The 15911-nt window shown below is 66.1% G+C and overlaps 1 protein-coding gene across 1 annotated transcript; it reads right to left on the bottom strand.

Moving 5' to 3' along the window:
- Positions 1 to 2212: 2212 nt before the first annotated feature.
- On the bottom strand, positions 2213 to 14456 carry LOC142419392 (uncharacterized). Its single transcript, XM_075522319.1, has 23 exons — positions 14220 to 14456; positions 12881 to 12970; positions 12524 to 12616; positions 12230 to 12402; positions 11222 to 11465; positions 10954 to 11149; positions 10642 to 10835; positions 10000 to 10091; positions 9753 to 9914; positions 8926 to 9115; positions 8525 to 8706; positions 7425 to 7884; positions 6895 to 7029; positions 5746 to 5805; positions 5316 to 5408; positions 4992 to 5164; positions 4442 to 4682; positions 3802 to 4003; positions 3512 to 3705; positions 3277 to 3368; positions 3030 to 3191; positions 2599 to 2788; positions 2213 to 2400 (listed from the first exon to the last, which is right to left on the bottom strand). The coding sequence occupies exons 1-23, from the start codon at positions 14269 to 14271 to the stop codon at positions 2213 to 2215; spliced, it is 3858 nt and encodes a 1285-aa protein (XP_075378434.1). The 5' UTR covers positions 14272 to 14456.
- Positions 14457 to 15911: the final 1455 nt, after the last annotated feature.

Genomic DNA, 15911 nt, shown 5'->3' with positions numbered 1-15911 from the left:
GAAGATGGGATTCTCGAGGGGGCATATGGGAGGTAGGTGCCAAATCCTCTCGGCTTCCACTCTCTGGGCAGTGCTCGCTTCCCGTAAAGCACCAGCCTCAGCTGATATTTCACCATCAAGGTATCAAATTTGGGGAGTTTCCTGCATAGCTGGCAAGCTGGAAATGCAGGGTATGCAGGCAATGTGCCTCTTCCAAAGGAAACCTTAAATGTGTACTTTTAGGCCAGCTTTGCTTTCAATAAAAAGCAGGGTTCAGGGTGGTTGTTCTTTGCTACGGTCTGCAAAACCTGGAGCGACTCCGAGGTTCGGGTGTCAAGGGAAGTCTGGAGGTCGCAGCTCACTCGGGCTGGGAGCCAGAACCCAAGGCTGGCTCTGGAAACAGCAAACCTCTCTTCAGGTATGTCCTTTCTTCTTTTCTCTTTTTTCGAATGTAACAAATGGATCTTTTTTAAGTTCCCAGCCATCCTTAACTACCCACGCTCAGAACTGCTATCCCTAATGCCACAAATGCAAAATTTCAGGCTCCTGCTAAATGCTTCCTGGGGGTGCAAAACCTCCAGCTCTCAAAGCCACCTGCGTGTTCAGCAGCAAATTCAGAACATCACCTATCCAAAGGGAGCCTGAAAGTCACGGTTCCCTGAAAGTCAAAGCATGTTTTATTGACTGCAGTCAAGAGAATCAAAGATCTGGAGACCTGGACTCCCACAGAATAAACCACATTATTCCTGCGCAGTGATCATTTCTCTCCCAGACGTGAATTCGAGTCAGCACCCCTGCTGAGAATGATTAAAGACCACTTCAGAAATCAGTGCAGCAAATTGTAAAATAAGCAGGTGAACAAGTGAAAGAAAACAAGAAAATATTACGACCTGCCACCCTCGCTCGGGAGCAGTCACATCGCCTGGAAGGAAGCGCTGCTCCCTGGGTGCCGCCGGCCAGCGCTTGCAGCGAGGAAGCACGGTGGCTGACCCTGGCCGTCTGCTATACAAAATAGGGGTGCAGCCATGGGGGACGTCGCTTCTCAACTACCAGAAACCCATTTTGGGGGAAGATGCCGCCCATGCACGTGCTGATGCAAGCCAGAGCTGACTTTTCCCATTCTGTAGGCTCCCCTCCCCAGCTGCCCGGCTGCTAATTGGGCTCTCAAATTGGGAAGGCAGAGCCTGGCAGTGCCAGCAGCTCTCACCTGGGAGTGCTGGGCTGCCCGCTGGTGCTGCCTGCCTGGCTCCATCCCCAGGGTGAACGCGAGCAGGGCACCAGAGTCCCAAGAATGAACCTTCACGCCGTGCTGATATCCAGCCTGGACACCCCAAGAGCAGCACCGGCCTCGCCAACCCCTCGGCTCTCGGTCAGGCTTCCTCGTGGCTGTGCAGTTTTGGGGTAAAGCACTGGAGCAAGGGGAGACGAAAGGAGCACGACAGCTCTGGGGCAGCAGCTCCGAGCCTGGCTGCTCCCCAGGAGGTTGGACAAGAGGTTGAGACAAAACCCCCCTGAAGTGTCCTGGATGAAATGAGCTGGGTCTTCTTTGGGCTCCCTCCATCTCGAGGGCTGCTGGCAGCAGCATGGAAACCCCCAGAAGCTGTGCTTTCCCCCCAGACGGGTGGGGAAACTGAGTCACCAAGCACTGACCCACGTAGGAGCTTGGAGAGAGGCTGAGCAGAGGACCCAAGTGTTCCGAGAGGCACCGGGCGCTGGGGACCGCTCTCTCTGGTGAGGGGCAGCTCCCTTGTTCCCAGCATGATGCCGGCTGCCACGACGGGGCAGAGTCTGGCTGGGAACAGGAGGGGCCTGAGCCCAGCCCAGCTTCCGAGAGTGGATTCAGGCTCCCTCCCGCTGCTGGGGAAGGGAGCGCTGGCACTTCTGGGAGCGGCACCGAAAACTCTGGGGTTAGGGCACACGTAACCCAAACAGGGGTGAGCCTGGGCTGAGCACTGGGTGAAACTCATCACGCAAGAGGGCTGCAGAAGGCAGTCACGGCAGGGTGTGGGCTGGGGCTGGCAGAAGACGCCCCAGCATGACAGACAGGATCACTTCTACAGGCTTTTATTGCCAAAATGGTAAAATACCTCTCCAGAGGGCTGGGAGCATCCTCAGACTCCCTCTGCCCCACAACCACCTCCTGGGGCCCCGCATCCCTCTGCCGGCCCCCCATCCATCTGGAGCTGTCCAGGGGGACATGGAGGGGACAGGGCACATGTGGGTCCGTGTCCCATCAGGCCAGGATGGGGAAGGAGGCGGCGGTGGCCACGCCGCAGTCGTTGTCCTTCATGGCCATGAGGATGTAGCCGTCGTTGCCCCAGTACGTGGACCAGGAGTTCTTGATGAGCCAGTAGCTCTTGCCGTGCAGGACCCCGTAGCCCACGGCCAGCACCGCGTGGTCCAGCGCCGACGTCTCGTTTCCTGGCCGGGAGGAAAGAAGAAAACAGAGACATCTCAGTCCCCGTCCCTTGAAGCTGGAGGTCATTTCCGATGCAGGGAGTGGCCCTGTATCCCCTGGCCGGGAGCTTAGCGGGGAGGTAAATCCCACCCTGCAAATATTTTTGTCTATCCCAGCCCCAATGAGGAGGACACGGAGCCTCCTGGGCCGACCGGACTCACCGCAGTGGGGCTCCTCGTAGACACCGTTGGCGTAGAAGGCGAAGGACTTGTGCGAGGCATCGATGTTGACGGCCACGGGGCCGTGCTTGACCAGCGCAGCCTTCAGTGCCGTGGCGCTGCCCGGCTCCACGCTGGCGTAGCCGGCGAGTTGGGCCACCGGCTCCGACTGGTTGCAGTGGCAGTAGCCATTCTGGGGGGGGGGAAGCTGAGGTGACACTGGGGTCCCGGGGCAGGTGGGGGGGGGTCTGACCTCCCCGCCCCCCGGTGAAGGGGAAGGAGGAGGAGGGCAGCTCAGACGGAGCATCCTTAAGCCAAAGTGGAGCCTCCATCTGCTGCCAAAGGGCTGATGGCTGATTTGGGAGAGCCTGGGGGGAAGGATTGGGGAGGGGGTGGCACCGCACCCCCCCACTGAGCGGCGCTGCCACCCTCACCTGCCCCAGGTAGGGCCCGTAGGACTCGGTGCTGGCGATGCCGCCGTGCTTCATGATCCACTCGTAGGCTCGCCACTCCTCGCCCCCGTCGCACGCCTGGTTCCCGAAGCCCCAGGAGCAGTCGATGAGGACTTGTTGGGACAGGGGGGTCAGCACGCCGGTCTGAGGGGGGGACAGGCTGTAGGGATGGGGACGGGCACCCTCCAGGTGCCCCGGCCATCTCCGTGGGGCACGGCCCCGCTCTCACCTTGAGGAAGAGGGCACCCTCCATCGCACCCGTCGTAGCGAAGCTCCAGCAGGACCCACAGACGGCCTGGTCCTTCACGGGGGTCACGGCGCCTGGGGACAGCGGGATGGGGACACGTTTAACAGAGCAGCGGAGGATGCTGGCTGTCCCCACGCAAACCCCGCCGTGCACAGCTGACCCCCAGCCTCGTGCACGCTCCGGGCTTGCGCGCTGGTGGCACCAGCTCCCTCCTCACCGTACAGCCGCCAGTCGAGGCTCTCGGGCAGGATGAGGCCGGCGTAGAGCTCGGTGGGGAAGGGCTGCCCGTTGTTGGGAGCCCCGCTCCGGCGGCGGCCCCGCAGGGCGGCCAGCTCCTGGGGCGTGCGGTCGGCCAGGTGGTTCAGCGCCAGCGTGTAGGAGAGCGCGGCGCGGTTCCTCGAGTGCACGAACCTGCGGCAGAGCGGAGATGCTGCGAGAGGGGAGCGGGGGACCGCGCCGGCCACCCCATCCCTGAGCCTCCCAGCCCGTCCCCCTGGCATCCCGTACCGCATGTTATGGATGAAGGTGCGCTTGCGATGCTCGTGCTCCTCCTCGCTGCCGTAGCTCTTCCCGAACCGCTTCTTGTAGCGGTGGAAGAGGCGGTGGTGGACATGGTCCGTCTCTGGTGCCCTCCCCACAAACTCCTGCATGGGGTTGGCCACGATGCGGTGCTCGGGGCCGGCCGCGGGCCACTGCTCGCACTGCACCCCTGCCACGAGACACGGATGACGGCTGATGCTTCCCGAGCGGGGAGAGGCTCTCCGGGCCCCCCAGCTGGGTTGCACAGCACGGTCACCCCCAGAACCATGGGGCTGTCCATCCTGTATAGACACGTGCATGCAGGGGGGCTCTGCACCCGCACCCACTTCCAGAGCCGGCTCCTGAGCACCCACCATCCCACCCGGCACTCTGCACTCCAGCACGGAGGAGCCAGCACCAGGAAAACGCCCGCATCGCCCCAGTTATCAACATTAATTATGTTTCTCCCCTGCTTTTTTCCCAGCCAAACCAATTCACCCAAATTATCAGGCTCTTGCAAAAAAACAACAACAAAAAACCCCCCAAAAAAACAAATTAAAAAGGTGGAAGGCCATTTCAGTGGCAGCACCAGCCCCAGGCTGGGCTGCGGGTGGCCGGGGACACTCACCCTCGGGGAGATGGAAGACGCTGGGGGGGAAGCGGTGGCTGAAGGAGGAGTAGTCGATCTCGTACTTGTCGTAGTGGGAGCCCAGGAGGCTGTTGAAGCCGCGGACCTCGTAGTGCAGGGGCACGGGGCCACGGGCAGAGCTGCCCACCCGCAGCGTGTAGACGTTCTTCTTGTGGCCCCAGTAGGAGACGTTCTGCCAGACGGCGCAGCGCTGCCCGCGGAAGCGCTCCTCCCGCACCCGCTGCGCACAGCGCACGCGTCGGGGACGGGGTGCCGTGCCGGCACCGGCACCGCACCCCTGGTGAGCTGGGGCACCCCACAGTGATGGCGCTCCAGCCACGCGCCCATCCTGCACCGTGCCAAGCTGGATGCAACCCCTCCACCTCCATCACCCGTGGCCGCGTCCAACCTCGTATTTACCCGTTCCCAGTCAGGGAGGGCTGCTCTGCCCTCAGAGGGAGGTAGCCACCAGACACCCTGCACCCGTGGGGGTCCCTTGTCCCCTCCCTTGCTCCATCCCACATCCTGGGGGACCATGCCTGGAGCTCACCTTGAAGTTCTCCAGGCTGGGGAAGACGCTCTGCGGGGCGATGAGGTCCCCGTCGGTGCCGTTGATGCGGAAGCACTTGCGGACATTGACCTCTGTCTCCGTGGTCTCGGGAGTCACCTTGAAGCTGGCGCCGAAGGGCTCGATGGAGCCAAACTGGTAGGTGACCACTTGGCCTGGGGACGGGGACAGCGCTAAGGTCGGGCCAAGCCCCTGGGTCCTGGCATGGTGATGGCTGCCAGGGCTTTGCCGGGGCACCCGAAGGTGCTGGGGCAGAAGGAGGGGGATGGCGAGGGGTCGGAGGGATGGACCCCTTTCTGCACCCACCGCCGTAGTACTCGATGCGGCTCTTCCCCCCGGTGAGGTTGTACCAGGCTTCGAAGGGCTCCCTGATCTCCGCGTAGGGCAAGCTGATGACTCCTGCGGGCGCAGAGGGGCTGGGCTCGGGGGGCTGCGGGGGACCGAGCCCTGGGGACGTCCCCCATCCTCCTGCCCCCAGCCTGCAGCCGGGAGGGGAGCGCGGGGAAGGCAGGGAGCAGCCCGGGGCCCCATGGCATCACCCCCTGCTCCCACCCATGGCCACCGCTGGCAGCACCCCACGGCAGCGATGTGCCCCAGCCCCCAGGTTTCACGGGGGAACGGGAGCCTCCTGGGCTCAGGCATGTTGGGTGGGAGCCGGTGGCTGGAGGTGCAGGACCCCCTCGGGCAGCGTGGCGGTGGCACCGTCCCAGCGGGGTGCCCCGTCCCCGAGCGGTACCTGTGACATGGTAGATGTCCCCAAATGTGGGTGTCTCCAGAGGAGCTTTGCACTCTGCTCCTGGAAGAAAACCAAAAGTAAACCCAAACCCTTCTGCACTGCTGATTACCCACCTCTCCACGGCGGGGGGACACAGCGGTGCTGGTCCCTGGCTCGCTGTCCCCTAGGAGAGGGGGACAGACCCCGGGGACCCCATATGGGGGGCAGGGCTGGGAGGCGTCCCACCTGCCCGGGCCGGGCAGAGACCAGGGGTCACCAAGCCGGGGGTCCCTGCTCCTCTGCCAGCCTGACTCAGAGCTCCCACACGCATCCCCGCTCTCCCTGGGGTGCGGCCAGCTCAGGGGCACCCGAAAGCCTCCATGCACGCCCCAGGGCGTGAGGGGCAACTGTACGCACCCCCATATGCCACGCGCAGAGCGTGCCTGCTGCCCCTGCACTGCTCCAGGCATGGGGACAGGGACAGAGCAGCCCCCTCCCGGGGCGAGGACCCCACAGCAGCCCAGGACCACTGCAGTGCCCAGGCTAAGGGGAATGATGGCATCACCCCGCAATGGGGCACAGCATCCATCCCATCCCATCCCATCCCGTCCCATCCCGTCCCGTCCTGTCCCATCCCATCCCATCCCATCCCATCCCGTCCCATCCCGTCCCGTCCTGTCCCATCCCATCCCATCCCATCCCATCCCATCCCATCCCGTCCCGTCCTGTCCCATCCCATCCTGTCCCATCCCATCCCATCCCGTCCCGTCCCGTCCCATCCCATCCTATTCCATCCCGTCCCGTCCCATTCCATCCCATCCCATCCCATCCCGTCCCGTCCCGTCCCATCCCATCCCGTCCCATCCCGTCCCATCCCATCCCGTCCCATCCCATCCCGTCCCGTCCCGTCCCGTCCCGTCCCTCCCACCAAGCTCGGCCAGGGCGGGTGCTCACCCAGCAGCACAGCAGCCCCCAGCACCAGCAGCCACCCCAGCCCCTCCATCCTGCGCACCCCAGCCCACGCTGCCGCCCTGCACCCACGGGTGGCTTAAATACCACCGGTGGGCGGGCAGGGAGCTGCCGGCAGCCAACGGGCAAAGCCCCGTCCTTCCCTCGGCTGGGGCTAGAGCGAGGGGGAGGCGTGGCTTTGTGTTGCCCCCCCTGCCCCACCGTGGGCACCCATGGGTGCCTTTCCCACCCGCAGCAGGCTGGGTGCCGATGTCGCGTGCTCGCGGGGCTCAGGGCGGGGGGAGCGGGGTGGGACCCAGACCCCTGTGGGTCTGGGCCCCGTGGCTGGGCCGTCCCCTGGGGCCACGGACTGGGTGCTTGGTGGTGGGTGCTGGGGGTGTCCCTGTGCTCCCACCCCCCCTGCGGGGCAGTTTGCAGCCGGGCTTTGCTGCATGCAGTGGGCTGCGAGCAGGGGGAGCATCTGCAAAACCCTGGGGCAAGGAGGTGCCGTGAGACCCTGCCAGGCACCCCAAAGCCCCTCTGGGTGCTCCCTGCCCTCCTGGGACAGGAACCAAGGTGTCCCCAGCGAAGGCAGCGCTGGGCAGTCGTGGGGAGATGGGGGCCCTTTGCATCCCTGCATCCGTCTGGATAGACTATCAGGGCAAGCCCAGGACTGCAACTGGGGGGTTTTAATTGGAAAAAACAGGGGAAAGATGCAGATGAAATGTCAGGAGCTACATGGAAGAACAGACTCGGGGAGGAGAGCAGCGCTGTCACCACCGCGGAGTGGCCTTCACCCCTGCCGTTTGCTGCGCGTCCAGCTGGCCCCCAGCCCAAGGCGACGGCGAGCGCCCGCGGGGCCGCCCGAGCCCAAAACAAAGCCGATAAGGGCTCAGCGTGGGCCGGCCGCACGCGCCACCGGGGACGAGCCGGCCCGGATTCGGCTGCACCCCTGGGTGCGGGGCTGGGCTGATGCACCCCGTGCTGCAGCAGCTTGCCCAGGGACCACCGCCGCTGCCATCGCAGCGCACCGGTGCGGAGGTGCGTCCTGCCCCAGGGATGTACCAGCAAAGATAGGAGACCACCAGGGTCGGGGCCCAGAGACCTCCCCGCCCTGTTTGCAGGATCCTCGTGCGCTGACCCCGCTGTCCTAGGAGGGCTCGAGTCCGAATTAGGGGCACCCAGGCAAGCCGCGGCGTAAAATGCCTTTCCCTGGAGCGGAGCAGCCCCGTGGGGCGAAGGGGGAGCCTGGCTCGTGGCGTTGGCAAGCACTGCCGGGGACATCCCCACCCGTAGCCACAACAGGGACCCGAGCAGCGGGGCAGAGGGTGGATGCCTTCCCCCCTGCCCAACACCCCGCGCCAGGAATTTCTCGTCTCAGCAGAAATCCCTGGGGTTGTTTGTGCTCCGTCTTGAGAGATAGGGCTGGAAAAGCCGCTCCCCTCGCCCCGGGTGTCTGGGACTGTCTGCGAGAGCCAGCTGGCTCTGCCAGGCAGGCACCGTCCCCTGTCCCCTCCCCGGGAGGTCCCTGTGGTCCCCTGTGGGGACAGGGACCTGCGTAGGGGACAGAGCAGCCACGTGCTGGGGGCACCGGGGTCTGCGAAGGGGACAGAGCCGGGTGGGCAGCAATTGAATCCCTCCTGTAGAAGCAAACCAGTATTTTGCCAGGGTCTTTTATTGGCAAGCCCACAGCTGGGTCCCCATCCAGCCCCCTAGACCAGCACCCCGTGGCCCTGTCCCACCGTGTCCCCAGCTTCCTCCTGCGTGATATGTCACACCAAGGGGCTGATCCACGGGTGGGTGCCGACAGCGTCGCCGAGGCCTCTCCCCACAGAGCCAAGGTGGCTCAGGCCAGGATGGGGTAGGTGGCTTCGGTGGCCACGCCGCAGTTGTTGTCCTTCATGGCCATGAGGATGTAGCCGTCGTTGCCCCAGTACGTGGACCAGGAGTTCTTGATGAGCCAGTAGGTCTCTCCCTGCAGGACCCCGTAGCCCACGGCCAGCACCGCGTGGTCCAGCGTTCCTGGCTTGTTCGCTGCAGGGGATGACACAGGAGATGGCTCGTCCAGAGAACATCCCTGTCCGGAGAGCATCCCTGCTCCCGGGGCTGCCAGCGGCACTGGGGAGGGCTGCAGGATCGGTTCCCTCTTCCACCCATGCCCAAGATGCTCAACGATGAGGAGGGGATCCCGGGTGTCCTGGCATCTCCCTGGGCACCCAGGTCCTCCCGTGCCCCGTGTGCCACCCAACTCACCGCACTTGGGCTCATAGTAGATGCCGTTGGAGTAGAAGGAGAAGGTCTTGTGCGAGGCGTCGATGCTGACAGCCACGGGGCCGTGCTTGTAGATGGCTGCTTTGACCGCCGTGATGTTGCCCGAGGTGACGTTGACGTAGCCCGTGATCTTGGCCAGCATCTCAGACTGGTTGTAGTGGCACAAGCCGTTCTGCGGCACCCGAGGGGGGGGACACTGCGTCATCAGGAGACCCCAGGTCCCCTCACTGGGTCCCTGCCCACCCTGGCTGCCCCCGTGCAGCTCTGCTCTGATGCAGGGAGTGATCTGGGACTCGGGCTATGACAGCATCCTGGCTCTGACCCCTCTGTCCTCCCCTGCCCACCGCGGTGGGGACGTTTTCCTGGTTGCTGCAGGGACACGGCGTTGCCCACGTGCAGCACGGGGAGCTGGCCCTGCACCCGAAGCCCTGGGGCGGCTGTTGCCTGCGTCTTGCAGCCACGTCCCTGTCCCCTGGCAGCCCTGCTCCATCCCTGCACCCCAGGGTACGGAGGGACCCATGGCACCACCCATGGGTGGAGGAGCCTCGTCCCTGTTTTGCAAGAAGAGAAACTGAGGCACGCGGTGATGAAACCGCCTGGCTGAGCCCCGGGCCTTGGCTGTGGACTGTGCTTTGAACCGCAGGGAGCCTGGTGCCTTGAAGGTGACAAGGTGACAAGGTGACATCCCCATCTCCAGAGCCTGTTAGCACCACTGACCCACCCCGACTGGCCCCACCATGGCTTTAAAGTCCCAGGGGCCACATACCGAGCCCTGGGGGACCACGGCAGGGACACAGGGCCACCCTCACCTGCCCCAGGTAGGTGCCGTAGGACTCGGTGCTGGCGATGCCGCCGTGTTTCTTGATCCACTCGTAGGCTCGCCACTCCTCGCCCCCGTCGCAGGCGTAGTTCCCGAAGCCCCAGGAGCAGTCGATGAGGACTTGTTGGGACAGGGGGGTCAGCACGCCGGTCTGAGGGGGGGACAGGCTGTAGGGATGGGGACGGGCACCCTCCAGGTGCCCCGGCCATCCCCGTGGGGCACGGCCCCGCTCTCACCTTGAGGAAGAGGGCACCCTCCATCGCACCCGTCGTAGCGAAGCTCCAGCAGGACCCACAGACGGCCTGGTCCTTCACGGGGGTCACGGCGCCTGGGGACAGCGGGATGGGCGGTGAAAGGCTGGGGTGGCACTGGGGGATGAGGGCAAGTGGAAGGGAAACTGAGGCAGGAGTCGAGGACTCGCTGTGCTCCCACAGGCAGCTCAGCCAGGGCTTGGTGCTAACTAGGGGGGGGGCAAATGCAGCAGCAAACCTGTGGGACCCCTGCCCTTGGGTTGGGACAAGCTCTGGGGGTGTCGCTCCCGGCTGATGGGGACATGGGGGAAGCCAGATGTGGCTTCAGATGTCACATCTGTCCCTGGGCCACCAGACTGAAGGAGGGCCAACTGCTGACCGAGCTGCCTTTTGCCAGATAAGCCCTGCTTCCATCTTCCAGTTGCTGAGCAGAGCGGGGGCCACAGGGAGATGTGGGTCCCGAGGGGCAGCACAGCCCTATGGGCTCCCCAGCACGGTGACAGAGACTGGGACGGCTCGGCTGGACTTTACGCTGGAGGAGGAGCGCTCACGCCCTCCGCATCGCAGCCTCACACCACCCCGCAGCACCCCGACGGCGAGACCCCGTCCCCCCGACCCCGCGCCTACCGTACATGCGCCAGTCGAGGCTCTCGGGCAGGATGAGGCCGGCGTAGAGCTCGGTGGGGAAGGGCTGCCCGTTGTTGGGAGCCCCGCTCCGGCGGCGGCCCCGCAGGGCGGCCAGCTCCTGGGGCGTGCGGTCGGCCAGGTGGTTCAGCGCCAGCGTGTAGGAGAGCGCGGCGCGGTTCCTCGAGTGCACGAACCTGCGGCAGAGCGGGGATGGCGTCAGCCGGCGCCGACGCCGCCTCCCACCGCGGTGCGACACCCCCCAGGGATGGGGAGCAGCCCAGGGGGGTCGGCGTCCCCCCCGTTTGCCTGTACCTCATGTTGTGCACGAAGACGCTCTGCCTGTGCTCCAGCTCCTGTGCCGAGCCGTACCGCCGCCCCAACCGCCTGCGGTAGTGGTGGAAGACCTCGTGGGCCCGGGGCTGGTGCCGTCCCACCAGGTCCTCCATGGGGTTCACCAGCACCCGGTGCTCCGCCGCGCTCCCCGGCAGGAACCCGCACTTCTTTGTCTCTGGGGAGCAAGGAGGGGATGCCATCAGCCCGAGCCCCACGGGCAGAATGGGGGGGGCCCAACCCGGCTCACCATTGACGGGGAGGTCGAAGATGGAGGGGGGGAAGCTGTTGTCAAAGTCGGTGTAGGAGATCTCGTACTTGTCGTAGTGGGAGCCCAGCAGGCTGTTGTAGCCCCGCATCTCGTAGTGGACGGGGGCCACCCCGCAGCTGGAGTTGGTCACCCACAGGGTGTACACATTCTTCTTCTGTGCCCAGCGGGTGACGTTCTGCCAGACAGCGCAGTACCGGCCCCGGTAGTACTCCTCCCGCAGGAACTGGGGGGACGAGGCATCAGGGAGGGGGGCTCTGAGTGGGGACCCCTTCCCACCCAGCCCCTTTGCAGGAGCCCGTTGCTCCCGGTGCACGTACAGCACCTTGCACCAGCCTGCACCAGGCTCTCGGGCCGGATCCAGCGGCCATCGGCACGCAGCCGTGCGTGGGGCGGAAAGCAGGGCAAGGATTCGGGGTGCAACACAGGACAGACCCCCCCCTGTCCAGCTCAGCAGTGCCCTGGGGACACCCCGCTGTGCAGGGTGCTGTGTGTGCACCCACAGCAGGGGCGGGGGGGGGGGGGGGGGGCCTGGCTGCACCCCCCCTCCAAAAGGCTCTGGGTTTTTCCTGCGTGTTTCCAAGCTCTCGCCCTGCGGACGCGTGTCCGGCTCGGTGACAGCGTGCTGTCCCCGCCGCTCATGTGCTGCACCCCTGCTGCTGCGCCCAGCCCTGCTGGAGGCTGGGGCCGGCGGGAGCTGAGCCGCCGTGCAGCGACTTGCCCGAGCCATCCCCAAACGCTGGCGTTCGTGTGGGCTGCGACGTGTCCCAACACGGCTGCCGGGCTTGGGAAAGGAGCCGGGAGTCCGGCCCCGATCCGGGTGGGGAAGTGACCCTCCCTGCGCCCCGGGGTGCGGGGGCATGTCCTGGCCTGTCCCAGCACCCTGCACCCCCTGGGACGGAGAGGAGCATCTCCAGCTGCCCGGCACCCCCACCCAGAGCCCCAAGGTGCTCTGAGCAGCGGGTCGGATCCAGGCTCCGGCTCCCTCACCTTGAAGCCATCAACGCTGGGGAAGACGCTCTGAGCCTTGACCATGTCCTCCTTGGAGCCGGGCAGCTGGAAGCATTTCCTGGTGTTCACCTCCTTCTCGGTGGTCTCCGGCGTGATCTTGTACTGCATCCCGTAGGGCTTCACTGCTGCCAGCTGGTAGGTTATCACCTGCCCTGTGCCAGCGGGAAGGGGAAACTGAGGCACGGTGGTCCTGCCCGCATGCTCCCTTTGCAGAGGGATGGGAGCGGCGTGGGACGGGCACAGCCCGCAGCAGACGGATGCCCGCCCGCTTACCCCCGTAATACTGGATCCGGCTCTTGTTTCCCGTCAGGTTGTACCAGGCTTCGAAGGGCTCCTCGATCTCAGCGTAGGGCAGGTTAATGACGCCTGCGAGGCCCCCGGCATGGGACACGGGTCAGCCCTGAGGCCTCAGCACCCCGACATCCCTCCCTGAGCCCCCCGGCACCCGCAGAGCACGCAGACTCGCAGCCGACCAAGCTGCTTGTCCCCATGGGTGCTGAGGCAGGGAGAGGCACCCGGCTGTGGGAAGCTGCCCCAGTTTGGCACTGGGACAGCCTGGTCCTGCCCAGTGCTGAGCATCCTCTGCTTCCCCCCGCCCCCGCGGCAAAGGACACCGCGGGGTCCCGTTACCTCGGACATGGTAGATGGAGCCGAAATGAGGGGGTGGGCGGGAGAGTCCTGTCCTGTCCTGGAAAGTCCTGTCCAGTCCATAGTCCTGTCCTGAAAAGCAGAGAGGGGCAGGGATGAGCGGGGGGCTGTCCCCCCCCACAGCCGAGCAGGGGACGGGGCGGTCAGGGCAGGAGGCTGCCCGAGCCAGTGCTCCCCTTCCCCGCAGCCCCTCCTGTGCAGAGCAGGGGGGGCTCGGCCGAAAGCAGCTCCACGAGCCCACCGGTGGCACGTGCAAAGGACACCCACGCACCGACACCTTCCCGGGGCCGGCTCCAGGGCCAGCACCGTGCCACGACCTGCCGCCACGCTGGAGCGAGCCGGGCAATATTGCATCCCCAGGGAAACCCAGCTGCTGGGGTGGCTGTCGGGTGATGTCCCCCTGGGAGGCAGCGTCACCCCCGGGGCTGGCGGCCGTGGCTTTGGATGATGTCTCCAAGGTGGGATGCAGCCAAGCCGTCCCCTGACAAGCAGGGCATGGTTGAGGGGTGCCAGGGAGGCGGCTGGTCCCGCCTGGCATCTCCCGGTGACCTCCCCAACCTCCCTCGGGGCTCCCGGCTTGTGCAACCCCACGCCAACACACCTGCCGCCGGGAACGGGCCTTTCCCACCGTCAGCATCTTCCTCCTCGCCGGGAGCGATCCGGCAGCGCCTGCCCCATGCCCAGCCCGGGGCAGCCGGGTCTGGACCCAGCTCTGCTTCTGCACCCGAAATCTGGGGCAGGCAGGGACCGGCAGCCCCTGCTGCCTGCACCCCAGGCTGTCCCATGGGTGCCTGTCGCACCCTGGGTCTGGGCACCCACAGACGGTGCCCGGGGCGGGAGGAGCGGCGATGGATCCGGCAACCCCACAGCCCCGCTCGGCTTTGCACCCGTCCAGGAAGGGGTCCCGTGGGGCCACGGTCCCCCCGCCACCCCCGTCCCCTCCTGCTGCTTCCAAAAACAGCCTGCCCGGCTTCCCTGCCTGCTCTTTGCAGGCAGCAAAGCCAGGGAATGGCTTGGGCTCGTGTGCCTGTTAAAGCCCATCTGGCTCGCTTTAGCCCTATGTTCACCTCCCCAGCCCCGCCAAGCCCTCGAGGCACGTCTCCCCCCGCCTTTGCCACCCCACCCCAGCTCTCCTCTCTCTTGGGGGAACTGCAAATTTAGGGACCCAACAAGCAAAAAAAAACCCAAACCGCTTCCCCAGCCTGCCTGCCCCGCGTTCCCAGCAACGCGGTGGCGGGGAGACGAGAGCCGCCTGGGTGCCTCCAGCTCCCATCCCCGGGGTGTCCCCAGTGGGGACGGTGCCACGGGGGGACAGACTCACCCCGGATGGCGGTGCAGAGCGCTGCGGCTGCGAGCCAGCGGAGAACACCCATCCTCGCCGTGCCGGCTCGCCCAGCACCCAGCTCTCGCCTTTAAGCCGGAGCCAGCGGCGAAACCCGGCAGAGCCAATGCAGAAGCCGAGGCCCTCCCCGGAGGAGGGAAGGAACCGGCATCATGTGGTGCCTGGCGGGGTGCACGGGGGGCCGGGCACCCTGGGGTGCTCGGAGCGTGTCTCAGCAGGGTCCCCGCGGAAGGAGACGGAGAACGGCCGGGTGCTGCAGGGGGACGGGAGGTGCAGGATGAGCCCCAAAAAGCCGTGAGCAGCGTGGGGGGGGGGGGGGGTGCAGACTGGCTGGATCTATGGGGGGGGGCCCCCAACCGGGGCGGGGGGGCAATGGGGTGCTTGGGGCTGTGTGTCCCTCCTTGTGTAGGGGTGCAAGGGGGGAGCCTCCCTGGGACTGGGGAGCTCTTTGCCAGGCAGCCCTGACGCCGGGGTGATGGGCAGGAGGCAGTGCCCATAGCAGAGGGTCAGGGCTGCAAGCAGCTCAGCATTAACGAACCAGGACCCAAGACTGGGAGCACTGGGAACCCTTTGCTGGGGGGGCTTGAAGGGAAGGAGGGCTGAGCTGGCCGTGGGGCAGAGGGAAACGTGGCCACCCCACAGCCAGCCCTGAGGGGACAGGCTGAGCCAGCCCAGAGGGTTGGAAACGGCGTACGTCAGCCCTCGCTCGCTGCTCAGCCCCTCCAGCTGCAAGAGGGGAAACTGAGGCACGGAGGGGGCAGCTGGGATGAATGGCAGAGCCTCGTCCAGCAAGGGGAGGGAACATTTCCCCCAGCAGCACAGGGAAGCCACCACCTTCCCCTGCGCCCTTACCTGCCTCTGAGGGCTTTGGGGGCTCCCCTGCCCCCCGCTGCCGGGGCTCTAGCCTCCCCAGATGGTGGGGCAGAGATGGGGACACTCCTGGGGGGGGATTGATGTCCCACCACCCCCATTTCCATCCTGCACGCAGGGAGCAGGCTGGGAGCCCTCTTGGCCAGGCTGCCTCATCCCGAGGGGGGCCCCCCCCATGCCAGGCTGTGACCCCCAGGGATGGGGGAGCCCACGGCAGCCCCTCTCATGAGCCACATGCTGACCCCCCCCAGGGTGCCTGCTCCCAGGGGACGGGTGTTCAGCCTCTCTGACACCCCAGGATCTGCCCTGGCCCCTCCACGGTGGCAGCACCCGCCCTGCCTTGTGCCAGAGCACCCTGCCGCTGTGCCGGCAGCCGGGGGGGCAGGCAGGGCTCAGGCAGCTCTCGTCACGGTGGAGGGCGAGTGCCCTCCCTGGGGCTGAAGCCAGCCAGAAACACCTGGGGCCGCGATTTGGGGAGGGTCCTGGGAGCCCAGGTGGAGCCCGGAGGGGCTCAGCGCTCTGCAGGTGACCGCTGATGAGCACCCCGTGTCCCTGCTGTGCCCTGTCCCCTCCCAGGGACCCTGGCAGGGCTGGCTCCATCCCCAGCAGGGGCTGATTCCCCCCCCCCACCCCCCCAGCAAGTCCCAGAGGACCCCGAAAGCCGGAAGGGAAGCGGAGCTGTGATCCGCACCATCCCCAGAACAAGTCGGGGGGTGACATGGCGACCGCGGCATCAGTCCAGGGGGCACGTCCCCATCCCGGTGGGGACCTGGGACCTCCACCAGCCCTGGCCCCCCTCCC

The sequence above is a fragment of the Mycteria americana genome, chromosome 21 (genome assembly GCF_035582795.1).
Source record: "Mycteria americana isolate JAX WOST 10 ecotype Jacksonville Zoo and Gardens chromosome 21, USCA_MyAme_1.0, whole genome shotgun sequence".
Taxonomy (NCBI): Eukaryota; Metazoa; Chordata; class Aves; order Ciconiiformes; family Ciconiidae; genus Mycteria; species Mycteria americana.
This window is presented reverse-complemented; position numbering and strand designations above follow the sequence as displayed.